This window comes from Rhipicephalus microplus, chromosome 5, assembly GCF_043290135.1.
Source record: "Rhipicephalus microplus isolate Deutch F79 chromosome 5, USDA_Rmic, whole genome shotgun sequence".
NCBI classification, from domain to species: domain Eukaryota; kingdom Metazoa; phylum Arthropoda; class Arachnida; order Ixodida; family Ixodidae; genus Rhipicephalus; species Rhipicephalus microplus.
This window is the reverse complement of record NC_134704.1, coordinates 13315294-13330944: the sequence shown is the minus strand read 5'-3', so window position 1 is coordinate 13330944 and position 15651 is coordinate 13315294. Positions and strand designations below refer to the sequence as shown.

At 46.2% G+C, this 15651-nt stretch overlaps 1 protein-coding gene across 1 annotated transcript in view; it reads left to right on the top strand.

Annotated features, from left to right (window-relative positions):
• The window catches only part of LOC119174009 (midasin), a 213071-nt gene that overhangs the window by 44875 nt on the left and 152545 nt on the right, over nucleotides 1-15651 (top strand). The window contains exons 18-22 of the mRNA XM_075894860.1: nucleotides 3848-3964; nucleotides 6727-7015; nucleotides 10815-11055; nucleotides 13676-14039; nucleotides 15288-15597. Of these exons, the coding sequence (XP_075750975.1) occupies nucleotides 3848-3964; nucleotides 6727-7015; nucleotides 10815-11055; nucleotides 13676-14039; nucleotides 15288-15597 (1321 nt within the window). The remainder of the gene's footprint in view (nucleotides 1-3847; nucleotides 3965-6726; nucleotides 7016-10814; nucleotides 11056-13675; nucleotides 14040-15287; nucleotides 15598-15651) is intronic.

The following is a 15651-nucleotide window of genomic DNA, read 5'->3' as shown; positions in this document are numbered from 1 at the left end:
CTAAATTCTGTTTTGTCTGCGCCAAAACACACTTCCCCCTGCTGATATGCCCGGGGAGGGGTTGAGGCTGCCACCCAGGATCCGGCGAAGGACGACTCTTGCGACGCGTCTCACGAACAAGTAGAAGATGCGTTTAATTTACATACTTGCAAGAGAAGTACATTGCAACGAGAGCGTACAGACGTGCCTTTCTATCACAAGGGCCCAGAGCGCACTCGAGACGAGCGAGCCAGCGAAGTCCAGAGAGAGAGAGCCCCGACCGCACACGCGACGCGCTTTTTATACCCCTCGTCCGTGCACGTGCATCTTCTCAGACGCAGGCTGTGTGTCCCAGCGACGCTGATGTGCGTTTCCTGCGGCGCACACAGACGCCTCCCACGTTCCTGCAGGACGCGGACAGTGTTTGACCGTTACGCCGATGAGCGTCCCTTGCAAGCCACCTCCTTGCTGTGCCGGTCAAACAGCCCGTCCGCCGCCCGAAGAGGTCACGGAAGGGCTGCAGTGGTGCTGCTCCCTAAAGTGGCCGTTGTGCTTCTTCTCGGGTGTTTCACTGATTGTCAACCACTACCCATACACGCACACCACACAGCACAGCACACCTTTGCATAGCACAGCACAAAGCAGATCGCCCAACAAGCGCATTTCGGCGTCGCCACGATCCACCGCACACCCACACCTTGGAATGGCAACCCCACTTGGCGCGCTACGCCCACTTGGTCACAGCATGGGACCATCAACATTTGCAGAGTCCCAGTCGCCGTTGCCTGGTTTCACCATAGTTGGTCGTGTCACACGGCGCTAAATGAAGGTTGCCGTCCTCAGAGGCTGTTTTTTTTTTTCTGGGCCAGTAGCTGCCCGACTTTAGTGGGGGAGGGTGCACACAAACAGAACACTGACACTGCGAGCACTCAGCCCTCCTAAGATTCGCTAGGTTCAAGTTAGGGCGAAGCTCCTTTCATTGTTTATTGCCGAACAGAAGACTACACTGAGGTGGTGACCAAGTGAACTCGAAGAAAAACTAATTTCAGGCAGTCGGCAGACTGATGCGGGCCACTGCTTCCGCATATCAACTTAACTGAAAACGCTTACAATGCTTACAAATACGAGAAGTGAAATCTGTAGCTAAACAAACTAACCGTGGAGATGACACAGGCATACTACTGTAAAATCAAAATTAAACAAACATGCATGCTTCTAATAAAACCCCTGTGTCCGACTCTCCAGCTTACAGCTGTCCCTCACTTCAATCGTACACGTGGCGGTCGAGGTCTTGGCGGATTTCAAGAACGCCCGAGGCAACGACGCGCACGTGCTTCCAGCTGAACGGCACAGTCACGCCTCATTCGCGATTTCGGCGGGCTTCGGTCAGCCCGGCGGAGGGGATTCGAGCAACGCGTGGGAAAGAGTGGCGATGTCCTCTTTGGGCTCACTCCCGTGCGGTGTTTAGCTATTGTGGCCTTTTTCTCAGGACCTCTTCGACACTCTTGTCCGCGGAAAGCTCTAAACCTCTGCTGCGAATTCGGTCGCAAGGATGCGCGCTGTGGCCTGCCCTTTTTCCGCTGGTGCCTTCCACTTGATTGCATTTGCGAAGAACCCGCTGTTCTTTTACTTGTTGTCCGGTGGCTCGGACTCATGCAGGGCAACTTTGACGCCGATGCGAAACGCCTAATTTTGCCTGCTACGCTCAAATTTTGCGAGCTTTCTTCAACACGCGTAGTGCCTTTTGTCTCGCTCGCGGCTCTTCGACGTCTCTTGCGTCTGCGCCGCTTCTTGCGTCTCGTTTCCGAGCCTCCCGATTGCATCTCTAGCTCGTCAGCCCTCGCACACGTCAGCCCTTGCGTCAGCTGTCTCAGTCGCGCGGTCTAAATTATTTTCGACCAAATCATCTTTATTCTCACCCTCTAGACCGGCGGACTGGTTAACACACTGAGGAACAATGCAGTTGCTTCCCTTCGAAAAATCTTGCTCGCATTCCTGAGAGCTGTTTGCAACTACACTTACGGATGGCTGAATTTTCCGTCTCATTGCCTCGTTTTTCTGTTCCAGATCACTAGCGCCTTTTGCCTCTGCAATCTTATGCTGAACCCGCAAGCGCTCAAGCTCCCTTTCTTGGCTTTCCGCTTCTTCTTTGCGCCTGACGATTTCTCTTTCAAACATAAGGCGCTCTCGCTCTTCGACTTCTTGTGCCCTTTTCATCCTCTCCTGAATTAGCTCCCAGCACTCGGCGAGCTCCTCCGAATCCGCGCCAGAATCCTTAACCGCCTGTATTAAAAGTGGCTTTCTATGTATAGTCGCCACCTCAATCCCCAGCTCCTGGCACAACAGCACTAAATCCGGTTTCCTCAATTTGTTCAAGTCCATGGTCACCCAGTGCAGACTTCCGTTGCTCAAACTGCCGTGAAGGTACCTCTAATAAACCCAATCCTTCACAAAGCAGCAACTAATCTACCCTTTTGGATAAACATCACCATCTATCCAAAACACCTGGCAGAATTTCTACGGAAAGTGAGCACTCACCAGCATCGGTACCAGGAAAGAACACGAACCGATCCCACCGCTGCCAACCAGTTGATATGCCCGGGGAGGGGTTGAGGCTGCCACCCAGGATCCGGCGAAGGACGACTCTTGCGACGCGTCTCACGAACAAGTAGAAGATGCGTTTAATTTACATATTTGCAAGAGAAGTACATTGCAACGAGAGCGTACAGACGCGCCTTTCCATCACAAGGGCCCAGAGCGCACTCGAGACGAGCGGGCCAGCGAATTCCAGAGAGAGAGAGCCCCGACCGCACACGCGACGCGCTTTTCATACCCCTCGTCCGTGCACGTGCATCTTCTCAGACGCAGGCTGTGTGTCCCAGCGACGCTGATGTGCGTTTCCTGCGGCGCACACAGACGCCTCCCGCGTTCCTGCAGGACGCGGACAGCGTTTGACCGTTACGCCGATGAGCGTCCCTTGCAAGCCACCTCCTTGCTGTGCCGGTCATAACACTGCTCGAAATCTACTCTAGAACAGACTTTTTCTTCACCGAAAATTGCTCCTAATCCTAGCTGGCTGGATCACCATTGACTTTTTTCTAAGGTGCCAGAGACTTGGCATGCCAAGTTTGGTTAGATTTTGTTAAGTTAATGTGGCTAAAAATACGAAAATATTCTCTGAAATCCTAAATGTCACACTAATAATGAGAACAACCATACAATGATGCCAAGAAAAGTACAGGCAATGGTATTACAAGTAACTGTAATGTAAATGTGAATAAAGAAAAGCAGACGAAAAGATAACCTGCTGCCGGCAGGCTGTGACCTTCAAATAGCGCATCAAATGCTCTACCGCTGTGCTCCGCTGGCGGACATCCCCCCGGTCTACTTTATAGGTTATATAGTACGTGCATTAAACGTTGGAGTGTCAATAAGCGCCGCTTGTTGCCTTTGCAGCGAGTATGGACACTCTTTTTGCTTGTTGGAGTCATGTAGCATGTGATTTAATGAGCTGGCTGCTGACCAATAATCTCTTGCATACTGCCTGAAGGCATCGAATCGGCCTGAACACGACACTCGCTATGAATGAATAAGCGTAAATTTAAGGAGTGTTCCTTTAAATATACACTTCTTTTGTTCATAGATGTCACACTGACATTCATGTGCAAAAATTTCGGTGTGAAGTTAAAAAATGAAACATTTTGCCTTCATTTTCTCCTTCAATAATGAACTCATATTCACTGAATCAATGGCAGTCAAGAATAGTTTATCAGTCTAAACTGGTTCATTGTTCCATTAAGTGTCCCTTTAACACACTGTTGCTGCAAATCATTGTTTATGGTGTTGGGGTATCTTCATCTTTTCACAGGTGCTGGATGATAACCGAGAGTTGTTCGTTCCTGAAACGCAAGAAGTTATTCGTGCCCACCCGCATTTCATGCTGTTTGCAACCCAGAATCCACCTGGTCGCTATGGTGGTAGAAAGGTGAGTGTATAAAAGTATAAGTCTCAGCGGTACAACAGCCATGAATTTTGCTGAAATTACGCCATGCTGTGCCAAAATGCCCGACCAGCCTCAAAATGTTCTGTTTCGCTAATTTTAGCGAGAAATGGAGGCCAAGTTGTCTACCTCCAGTTTGCCTCCTCAATCAATCCAAACGCGCAGACCCTAACCCTAAACCATGGTGTTAGATACCATATTTACTCATGTAATTACCGCACTCGCATAATAAGCACACGCCCGACTTCAGTCATCAAAATTTTAATTTTTTTTTACCCCGCGTAATAAACGCTTCTTTATATTCATCCGCTGCAGTCCTGCTAACTGACACCTGGTGCCTCTTCACCCATTGGCTCTCTTCCATTTTTTTTTTTTACTTTGCCGACCCCCCTCAACCACCTCGGCTCGCTCCCCCCCCCCCCCCCCTTCACCTGTTGCCGCGTGCCTATTGCTTTTCTTAATATCCGTGCGCGGCACATCCCCTGTCTTATCTATGCGGCACAGTGGGGTTCACGAGCAGGTCGAGTGTAGAGACATCGCAGCTAATAAGCACACAGCGAGCGAAAGTCACCAAACTGCCTGCGCCAACCGACGTTGGTCGCTTGCTGCGACCCCCCTCCTTTCTTTTTCAACCTCTCTTTTTCATCACTATAACTGTCCCTTCATTCCCTGTTCCCCCTTGAGTGCACGCTTTTGGGCGTCCCTCGAGATCACAAGCAGATACCACTGTTGCGGTTGAACGATTGCGAGAAAAGATAGTCGCAAAGCGTTTTTATGGCGTGCGCAGGCGGCGGCTCAGGTTCAGCTTGCAGAAGATAGTACAATCAACCACCGAAAATGAGTAAAGTGCAACAAAGAAGCTGTTTTCAAACAGTGTACGTATATCTAAAATGCAAAAGACTAAGCGACCTAACTTTTTTTTTGCATTACCACATTTTTTTTCTTTCTCCTGAAAAAGTTTTCATAAAATTTACCGCACGTAATAAACGCACCCCCCAACTTTGCTCCGATTTTTCGAGAAAAAAAGTGTGTTCATTATGCGAGTAAATACGGTATATATTTCCATTAGGTCAGGGCACTCGCGAGATGCAAACGACCAGATAAAGTAGCAAAGCCGTGCACCCATCGGGCTGCTGACCACAGCAGATACCTATCAGTGGGATAGCACAACCTCAAGACAGAAATGCGTTGCCGTAGCCGCCAACGCCTCCCGAGAAATATGAACTTCCTAGACAGCAAACGTGGCTATGGCATGTTAGCAACCAGAGCTGGAAGCGCATACCGCTTTTTCCGAGCGCAAACTGAGTCGACGTGCTGCGAATGCCGGCGTCTTGGTAACGCCATTGGTCAACATAACGGTACATAAAAAAATTTCCCTGTCTTGAAGTTGCGAGTTGAGTTAGTTCCGTTGTCCTGGCAATAGATATCCGGTGCTGTCGCTGAACCAATGGGCATGCGCCGTCGTTACTTTATCTGGTGGAACGCCCCTTGCAAGTGAGCCGAGTAGTTGTACCTTAAACCTAACTTCATCGAAAAAAAGGGGGGGGGGGGGGGCTAACCCGTACTGAACCCTGCTCAAGCCACCTTTGCCGCAGTACACCAGTACACTGCAGAAAAAGCATGTTATGATTTGAAGGGGCTGTTTGCAGTGCTCACGAGACGTAGCACATTTTGTTCAATTACTCATGCATGTGTACGCCGCATATTTGTGAGCCCTAGTATGATCGCCGACGTCTGAAAAAGTTACTGGCAGTCGTTTGGAGCAGTGTATGACATTTCTGCCACCCTAAACAAAGAAGAAAAAAAAAAGAACACCTGTGCGCAAGTTTTTTTTTTGCCACCCCTACTTCTCAGTTTCAGGAGTCCCCTGAATTTCAAATTCGCCAACTTGGCAGATCTATATGTGAATGCACAAAGTCTGTCAAAGGATTTGACAGACGCGGCAAATGATAATGTGGGCATTATCATTGTTTTGCTCAGTGGTGTGGTTCAAAATACTCCCGTAAGATTTCAACCCCACCTGTATAAGCGTGAAGTATCGAGGCTGGAATATTTCAGCTGCCGCTATAGTATACCTAGTGGCTCTTCAAGGGCTGTCATTTTCGCAGCTTTGTGGCTAAATATGGACCGGGTATCCGTATACTGCACCCAGGGTTTTAGAAGTAACCGGACCGGTTCTAACCACTGCTTCCAATTATCTGCTCAAACTGACATTAAAAAATACGGGACCGCTGAAATACTTTGAATTAAGTGGGATTTTGAAATAATCGACTTCAAAATAATTAAGTTCTATGTAAACAAAACGGTGATCTCTACATGGCTTTGTCATTGTTATTTCATACTAAACCTGTGTTAGTGCCTCATTTCTTGACCTTTGACTAGCTGCTGCCGTAGCATTAATGCTGGAGGTAAACATTTAATGATACATATTTTTATCGCTTTGCCTTATGAGTGTTCTACTGTTGAACATGATTTTTGCTTGATTTCTACTAGTGTCAACAGCATTCTGATACGTATGCTATACAAAAATGCTTTTGTGCTTTGTTTTAGGCTGACAATCATGACAGTGAAATGGTCGAAATTGATATTTAGCCATTCACTGCAGTATCTGTCAGAGCATATTGTGCAGTTTCGTGACATGGAGACCCATAGTACAAGTTTCCTTTTTTAAAAATGGGCAGCCGTGATAAATCTAGCAAAATGCTGAAATAAACAAGTTTCTATGGGTATATTCTGATGATCTGTAGGTGCTGTCACGTGCCTTTCGCAACCGGTTTCTTGAGCTGCACTTTGAGGAGCTGCCACCGGAGGAACTAGAAGAAATCTTACAGAAGCGGTGCTCTTTGCCCCGCTCACTCAGTGTCAAGATGGTGTCTGTGATGACAGAGCTTCAGCTGCGTCGTCGTGAGACTGGTGTCTTTGCTGGTCGCCATGGTTACATGACTCTCCGTGACCTGTTTCGCTGGGCTGAACGCTACCGCCGGACTCCTGACCCAGGTGGCTTTTTTGACTGGGACCAGTTTTTGGCCAATGAAGGTACCAGCCTTAATTTTTATTCATTGACGCATTTTTTCAAGAAGTGTTCAACTACCGTATTTACTCGTATACTCGTCACACTTTCTTTTCGCGAAAACCTAGTGAAAGTTAGGGAGTGTTAGAATTACCAGGGAAATATTTTCCACAAAATTGTGCAGAGCGCCAAAAAGAAGAGAAATAAAGCGGCTGCAAGTCGGGGTTATCACACCTGCAACTAACTGCAAGCGTTGAGAAGTACTAATCAAGACTTAAAACGACAGGTTCACCACAAAGCAAGTTTTACCATATTTACTCGCGTAATCCTCGCACTCGCATAATTCTCGCACCCCCTACATCGCCCAAGAAAAACAAGATTTTTTTCCCTCGAGTAATTATCGCACCCCCGAAAACTGCCGCAATAAAGTCGTCTGCTCGTTCCAGCCACTGATGATGATAGCGCACGCCATCTGGCGCCATCTCTTAAGTATCAAGCGTACTATTGCACGGAGATTCAATCCAATTCAAGCCAAGCCGAAGTGGCCAGTGGGCGTTGCGGCGTGTTTTGTTTGTTGTGTCGGTAAACTTGGCACGTTATGAGGCGGTACTGAAGCTACACGGCTGTTTCAAGTTGCAAGTCATGGATCATGCACTAAACATTGGCAACAAGGCCTCCGGTAGGCCCTTCAGAGCCTACGAGTTTTGTGTTCGCTACTGGTGACGGCTGCTGAAAGCCACCAAGACGTGTTGGGTCTGCCGTGTGCCTAAAACTGAGATTGATGGTAAACTTTATTTCTTCAGAAGGAAACTGCGGACGATTCTGTTAAATAGCCATCAGCCCAATACTGACGTCCTACGCTTACCTTTTGAGGGCTTCTGTTCAGCGACGAACGCTACCGCTACGCCTGCATTGCCCACAAGCTTTGCGTGTGGTATTCTAATTCTCGACTATTTGTTTCAATTTTTTTTGTGTCTCAAATAAATCTTGTCTTGTGTTGAACCTCTGCTTTTATTGTTGAGGTAAATTCTAATTAGTACTTCTTAAAGCTTGCTGTAAGTTGCTGGTGTGAGAATCCCGATTTGCGGCCTTTTAGTTGTCTTTTTCGCTCTGTATGTTTTCGTGGAAAGTTTTCCCCGCGTCATTCTCGCACCCCCCAACTTTGCATCGGTTTTCCGGCAAAAAAGTGTGAGGATTATGCGAGTAAATGCGGTATCTGCAGACACTAAAAGCCACTAGCAATTAGTGTCTCAAGAGTCTTCGCGCGGAGACCGTTGACATAATCAAGAAGTGCCGCTTCAACCTGCGGTTAGTATTTTCATGTCTTTTAAGCCCACAGGAAGCTCTGTGTGTCTTGTTGGTGGCTTTCAGCTGCTCGTGCTGCTGTTGCTAGGTGCGACTACAAAACTCGTCTATTCCGAAGTGTCTGCCGATGGCACTGTTGCTGTTGTTTGGTGCGATCACTTTCAACTTGAAAGCAGCTATGTAGCTTTTGTATCAACCCATATAACCACAGAACGGACACAATGTGCGCTACATGTGCTAACACAGTGCTAACATGCTGCATCACGCAACATGTATTTGCCACTTGTGGCTTGGATTGTATTGGGGCTCCATGTGTTGACAGTACGCATAGTGCTAATCTGTCGTGCACTGTCATCATCAGTGCTTGAAAGAAGTATACGTCATTACTGCTGCAATTTTCAGGGTTGTGATGATTCCTCGCAGAAAAAGAAATCTAAATTTTGTTTCGCCGACCAGCAATGGGCCGTCCAGCAGGCTCACGAAGCGGCCGCCAGGTACCGTAATTACTCGAATCTAACGCGCACCTTTTTTCCGGTTAAGCGAGTTCATAAATTGCATGCGCGTTAGAATCGAGTACGAAAAAAAAAAAATGAATACGGTCATTTTATTGCCATCGGCATTCCGAAATGGCCGCCCCCTACGTGCGTCGGCCATTTCTGCCTATGTTTTCCATGGGTGGCACTTCGTACGTGTGCTGAGGAGTTCGTCATCTTGGTGTGCATTAGCATCGACGGCATGGAAGGGCCGACTCTAAAAACTCGACAAGTGCACCACGGTGCCACTTTTAAAAGAAAAGTCATCGCGTGTGCCAAAACAGACGTAAATCGGGCTGCATCGCGGTCGTTCGGAGTTCCCGAAACGTGCGTGCGGGACTGGCGGAAACAAAAGCGGAAGATTGTCGACAGCAAAGCTTCACGCAAAGGCTTCAGTGGACCACAGCAAGGTTGGTTTCCGCAAATTAAAGAGCTGCTCGGCGAGTATGTGCTTGAGCGGCACGGCGGCCCGTGACGACAGAACTGCTCCAAGTGCGGGCTATGCAATTAGCCTTAGAAAAAGCTCTAATGCTTAGCCAGTTTAAAGCGAGCAGGTGCTAACTAACTAACTTTATGAAGAGGAAAGGCTTTTCCCTCCGAAGGGGAACGGGCATATGCGAAAAGTTTTGCGGAGGAGTACGATGAAAAGCTTCACAGTTTTCAGAGGTTCGCCCTAAACTTGTGGCACAACAACGGCTACCTGCTTGGGCAAATCGGGAATGCCGATCAGACGCCTCTTTACTTCGACATGCCTGGCACTACAACTGTCGAGAAGAAGGGGGCGAAGCAAGTTCGCATGCTGACATCGGTCCACGGTAAAACTACAGTGATGGCAATGCTCTGTTACACGTCAGATGGGCACAAGCTTCGCCGTACCTCATATTTAAATGGAAGACGCTCCCGAAAGGAGTCGTTTTTTCGAGTGGTGTGATCGTGCGGGCCAGCGAGAAAAATAGGTGCGCGTTGCAATCGATGTCTTACTTTTTTTTTTTTTTTCGTCGTGGAAATCGGGTGGGCGGTAGAATCGAGTAAATACGGTACTCCCTGTCGGTCTCTACGTGGGAGACGCTTGCTATGCACTAAGTGCGTTCTGCAGGACTGAAATAAAGTTTTTTTATTCCATTCCATTAGGCATTGTGGGGGGTACGAGAATTATGCAAACATAAGTATTACACAAGTAAATGCGGTAGTATAACTCGGATACAACTTAAGATGGCACGAGACCTTCTGCCCAGATGGCTGACGTGTGGCAGCTATTGATCTCCATTACTGAAGACATAGTCCCACGTACTCAGTGATGTTCTCTGATGGGGAGGTCATGGACCACATGGCTTATGATGCCACCTAGAGCGTGCACAGAATTGATGCATTGAAAAATAGATGCACTCTAAAGATGTTAGGCAATCTTGCCTAGCCTTGTGGTCTCTATTGCCGTTGTCTTCACAAGTTTTACACCAAAGAATCCACCAGATGAACATAGGCAATTGACAAAGTACAGACATTTGACAGTCAACGGCCATTTCCAACACAGATCATGTGATCATGATCACAATGGTGCCGAGATGTGTACATAATTTATTATTCTTGTGCATTGAATCAGCAAGAGTCATGTTCTAACATGAAACCCTTTTGCAGCCCTCTTCAATATGAGTTTCCTTTGTGTAGACCTGAATACAATTTTTTGGCAAATACTTACGTGTATGCTTACACACAAATAATGGTATAAGGAGGGTATTTTCTTTCACGTCTGACGTGACTTAGTTGTCACAAGGCTCAACTGTAATAAAATTTTGCTAATGTTGTGGCAATGGCACTGTTGAACCAGATTTCTGTAATTTCACCCTAAAGTCATACTCAATGACCCCTATACCCCCAAAGCTTTGTTGTAATCCAGCACTACTTCTCTTTCACTGTGTGCGAAATCTACTGTTCAGAAACCACTTTGCAAGCTTCATTGTGAAATTTAAATGTTGTTGCCTTTTGTTAGGATACGCCCTGTTGGCTGGACGAGTTCGCCGACCCCAGGAGGCACAGCTTGTGGCAGAGGTTCTCTGCAAGAAGTTCAAGCGTCAAGTGGACCCAGGAAAGCTGTTCTCTGGTGTGCCATGCACAGTTGCTCCTAAGGGATTTGACCATCTTGTGTGGACTGCTGATGCTCGACGCATGGCGTACCTGCTGCAGAGAGCACTTCAGTTTGATGAACCTGTGCTGCTGGTAGGAGACACCGGGTGAGAAGCTGGATGTTCATCATCCTTGGCATCTCAATTAATGTTGATTGTTGTACTGTTTCCGCGAGATATTGAGCCTTTGTGTTTGTGTGGGAGGAAGGTAAAAGAAATTAAAAAAAAATGTATGTGTTGAGGTTCACTGTTGTTTTCAACAATGATTGTTTAATGCCCGGTTGAAGTTCTTGTGGAAATGAAAGGTAAGCACTAGAGGTGGTGTGAATAGCGAATTTTGGAACCGAATCAAATACGAATCGAATGTGAATAGTAATCGAATACTGTTCAAATAGTTTTTGAACATTAAATAGACCATTTTCAGAACAGTCCTAGAACACTGCAACATTTTATTTGAAACAAATATTCTCGCACTTTTACCAAGAAATGTTAGTTAGTTTTCATGGACTCAAAATTCCACAATTATGTAAACTAACGTTAGCTTGTGTACAGCAGGGACTATAGCTTTTGTAATATTTTGTAAATGTAGGTTCAAATGCAGCATTCACGAGCGTCTCAAGACCCATTCGTCTCAAACTACCAGTACTTCTGAAATTTAAACGACCGATTCATGTTTCTCTTGCATAACCTATCCCATCTTAACTATCTGTGCTACGGAAAAAATAATCCTGCAGTGCTGTTATGTACAGTTGACTCCTCTTAAACGGAACTCGAAGGGGGCACATAAAACTGTTCCATTTATCAGAAATATCACTTAAGCAAAGTACATTAAAACCTTGTTAATTCTAACTCGGTTATATCGAAATTCCGGTTAATTCGAAGGATTTCTGCGGTCCCGTATTTTCCAATGTAAGTTAGAGTGGATAATTTGAAGCGGCGGCAGCTGGCACCAGTCCGGTTAATTCGAAAAATTTGGCTGCCATGTGCCAGTTCCAGATACCGATTTCGCCGCGAATTGTGGAACGACGGCTATTAATAGCCACAAGGCAATGCAATGTATCGATACTAACGAGTGGCAGTCGAAACACCCCAGCCTCGCTACTTCCAGCGCAAAAAAGAAAAAGAAAGATGAAAAAAAAAAAACAGTCTCTTGGTCATTCAAAACGTGTGCCTGTGGAAAACGAGCTGTGCTTCACTGCAACACAGGAGTGACACGCGGGCAGCTTATCGCATGTTTCTCGCAACGTCAGCGGGTCATGGTTTACCCATTCTTTCTGGGATTGTAAAGAAATTAATAAAGGACAGTTCAGCAGAAATCACGATGTATGCGAACCTCTGATTGCCGGTTGCTCCAGCAATTCGTGTCTTTGCACTGCTTGCAGAGTTCTTGCCAGCAACACCTACTGCGAAAGTTTCAAAGATCATTTTTTCTAGCCAAAACACATCGTGAGTTTCGTCATACTGGCCATTAATAAATCCATAATTATAATAGAAAGAATGTGCGAATGGTCGCATCATGACGTGCTGACGAAGCGAGGAGCAGGCAATATGCTGCCCGCATCTCACTACTGTGTTGCAGTGAAGATGTCTTCTGCAGACGCACATTTTAGTTGATCACGACCGCGTTTTTCCTTTTCTTTTCTGGTAGCAGCGAGCCTCAACATTTCTTTATGTTCACGGCAAAATAAAGACCAGGTATTGCTGGAAAACATAACCTTTGGAGCCACAAGCTAGCTGGCACAGCAAGTGTTGAGCACTGATTGAATAGTTTTAAGTTCCTTGCATCTCATTCCTTACGTGTTCTTTTAATTCGAAAACCAACTTAATTCAAAGCTTTCTCGCGGCCCCAGTGACTCTGAATTAACGAGATTTTACTGTAGTTCTCAACGAAACACCATAGATACAGCTGAAGATGAAATGAAGCAGATCAACCTGTCATCACAACATAGCTTGCGCACTGAAAGCATTGAACAATCAGCGTTTAATTCTCCACTTGCATGAACAATTTGCCCAAATGCAACTCTTGCATCTGTTATTAGTCATAAAGCTGCAAGCAGCCCTAGTCCCCACCTTCAGTGATTGCAAGGTGAAGATAGGAGCTGAATAACGTGATACAGCTCCAGCCAATGCCATCTGTAATTTAAAAGAGGAAGGACAAGCACTTGTATTAGGGCCTCCAAACTGGCCATGCAGTGTGCATGGTGTGCATGCGATTGCCTTAACATCTGTGGCTTCTGAGCGTGGCAGCTCTTCTTATTCGTATCTGCAGGGCAATTGTGGTGTGAAAATTGGTTCGCAACCACCGTACTCTAGCACATTGTAGTCTAAAAAAGGTCCTTGGGTATAAACACAGACTAATTCATATCGACCCGAAATTCATACGAGCTGTGATCTTTCATACTCTGTGTTTCTTTCATACCTCTGTGTTCCTTCCTTGAGCCTTCCTCTGATCTTACTATGTAGCTAAATGGGCACAAATTACAAGATATAGTATAAGAATTATAAAGACACACTGTATGGTTGGCAAACTTGTCATTATGTGTGCAGGGTTATTAAACATTGTCAGTGGCTGTAAATAATAGGGGACAGTCATTGAAATGTAAGGGCTTTTATTATACGTCAGTGGCCATTGTTAACTGGTGGACCTTCAAACGACCATGTGTAAACTGCCGCTGCTCATGTGCCTCATTAGCTCTCTCGAACCTTCATCTCACGTGCTTGTTGATAGGTGTGGAAAAACGACAGTCTGTCAACTCCTTGCCTTGCTGGGAGGCCAAAAGCTTCGTACTGTAAGCTGTCACCTACACTCCGAGGCGGGTGACCTGCTCGGAAGCTTGCGTCCAGGGAGGGAGCCTGGGGGTCCCCTTTTCCAGTGGGTGGACGGCCCCTTGGTGGAAGCAATGCTTGATGGTGAACCTTTTCTGATTGATGAGATCTCCCTCGCCGAAGATGCTGTGCTTGAACGTCTGAACAGTCTGCTGGAGCCCGAGCGCACTCTGCTTCTACCAGACTGTGGGCGGGAGCTGGTGGCCAGTTCGGGGTTTCGTCTCCTGGCAACCATGAACCCTGGGGGTGATTTCGGCAAACGAGAGGTGAGATTCCACTAGGGGCAAATATGGAAGACTTCTTGTTCTGGATTGCTAGTGGAAATGAACATTAGGCTTGTGCGAATAGTTAACTTTAGGTTAGAAGCGAATTCGAAGCAAATATGTTGTGATTTTGGTCGAATATTTTTTGATAAAATTCGAGTGGTTTATATGAAATATATACGTATAAAAAAAGGGAATATTTTTCATGATCTAGCTAATGTGCACAATATTTTTAATAATTGAAGCAAGGCCTGTGCATAGGTAATTTTTTTTCAGTTGTAATGAAGTGAGCTAATGTACACAATATTTTGATTAATTGAAGCAAGGCCTGTGCATATGTCATTTTTTTCAGTTCAAAGGAAGTGAAAACAGCTTTGAGTAGTAGTAGGATCTGACTTCTGGTAGAATGCAAGTCTTCGCATTCTTTGCTTTGTCGCGGGACTATGTCTTTTGTACATGGTTACATGTGCTTGCACTGTCTATTTGCTGTTCCAAGCATGTAGTGGTCCCCACTTTATGTTTTAAAATCAAAAGTAAGCCGATATTCTAAATGAAGATTAACCTTGGAATGAAGCAGTGTGCTTGGGTAACTATATAACTTCTCATTCTTGAATTTATACAAAAGTGTGAATTATGGCAATGATATGAACAAAGAGTGTGTGCAACTGCTGCTTGCACATGGGCACAAGTGAGAACACGGGGCACTGAGTAGGGCCACAAAAGTTTCGAATCACCGCACCGAACTGAACACTACGTAAAGCAGTATAGGTCAGGCAAATGCATGGGGCCTTTTTTTGGTTTTGCAGACCATTTTAGTTCATTATAACTACTGACAGGGCAGCTTACTTTGTTAAAAAAAATGTTTGATAATGCATGTATCTCTATGCAGGTTTCTGTGGGAAATTTATTTACCTTGTTATATTGAATTGCATCCTCGTGAGCCCGGAGTTGCGCGTCATCTCGAGAGCTTTCACGCAGATTCACTCTGCTGTTACGGGTAGCGACCTTGCACGCAGCTCCCGGACGAATTCGGCGAATAGCGTTTCCATTTGAGGGTTCACTGCATCCATTATATTGTTGTATCCTCTTTCCTTGTTACAATGCTCGAGTATGTATCTCCTGGTATGACACGCCTATAGTTACAACACTTTCAGCACTACATCTTGCATAGAACAGCAATAGACATGCTTAGCATGATTACTTGATGAGTTTACTATGTCACAATTAATGGTGTTGTACCATTGCCTGCAGCTTTCACCAGCATTGCGGAACCGCTTCACAGAAATCTGGTGTCCTGGTATGGCATCGTCAGCCGACTTGGCAGCCATTGCAGACCACAACCTGAGCCCCTCAGTGCACCTTGGTTCTCTGACTTTAGGGGCTGCTATAGCAGAATTTTTGGACTGGCTGCGCTCTGATGATTTAGGGCGACGTTGCGTAGCCACAGCTCGTGACATATTGGCTTGGACGGAGCTCATCAAGCGCACAATGGGCCACCTAAGCCCTGCAGCAGCCTATGTTCATGGAGCTGTGATGACTTTTCTTGATGGTCTGGGAACAGGTATGCACTGGCAGCATAAGTGAATTTCAAGATTTTTGATCTAAGTTGTCCAGG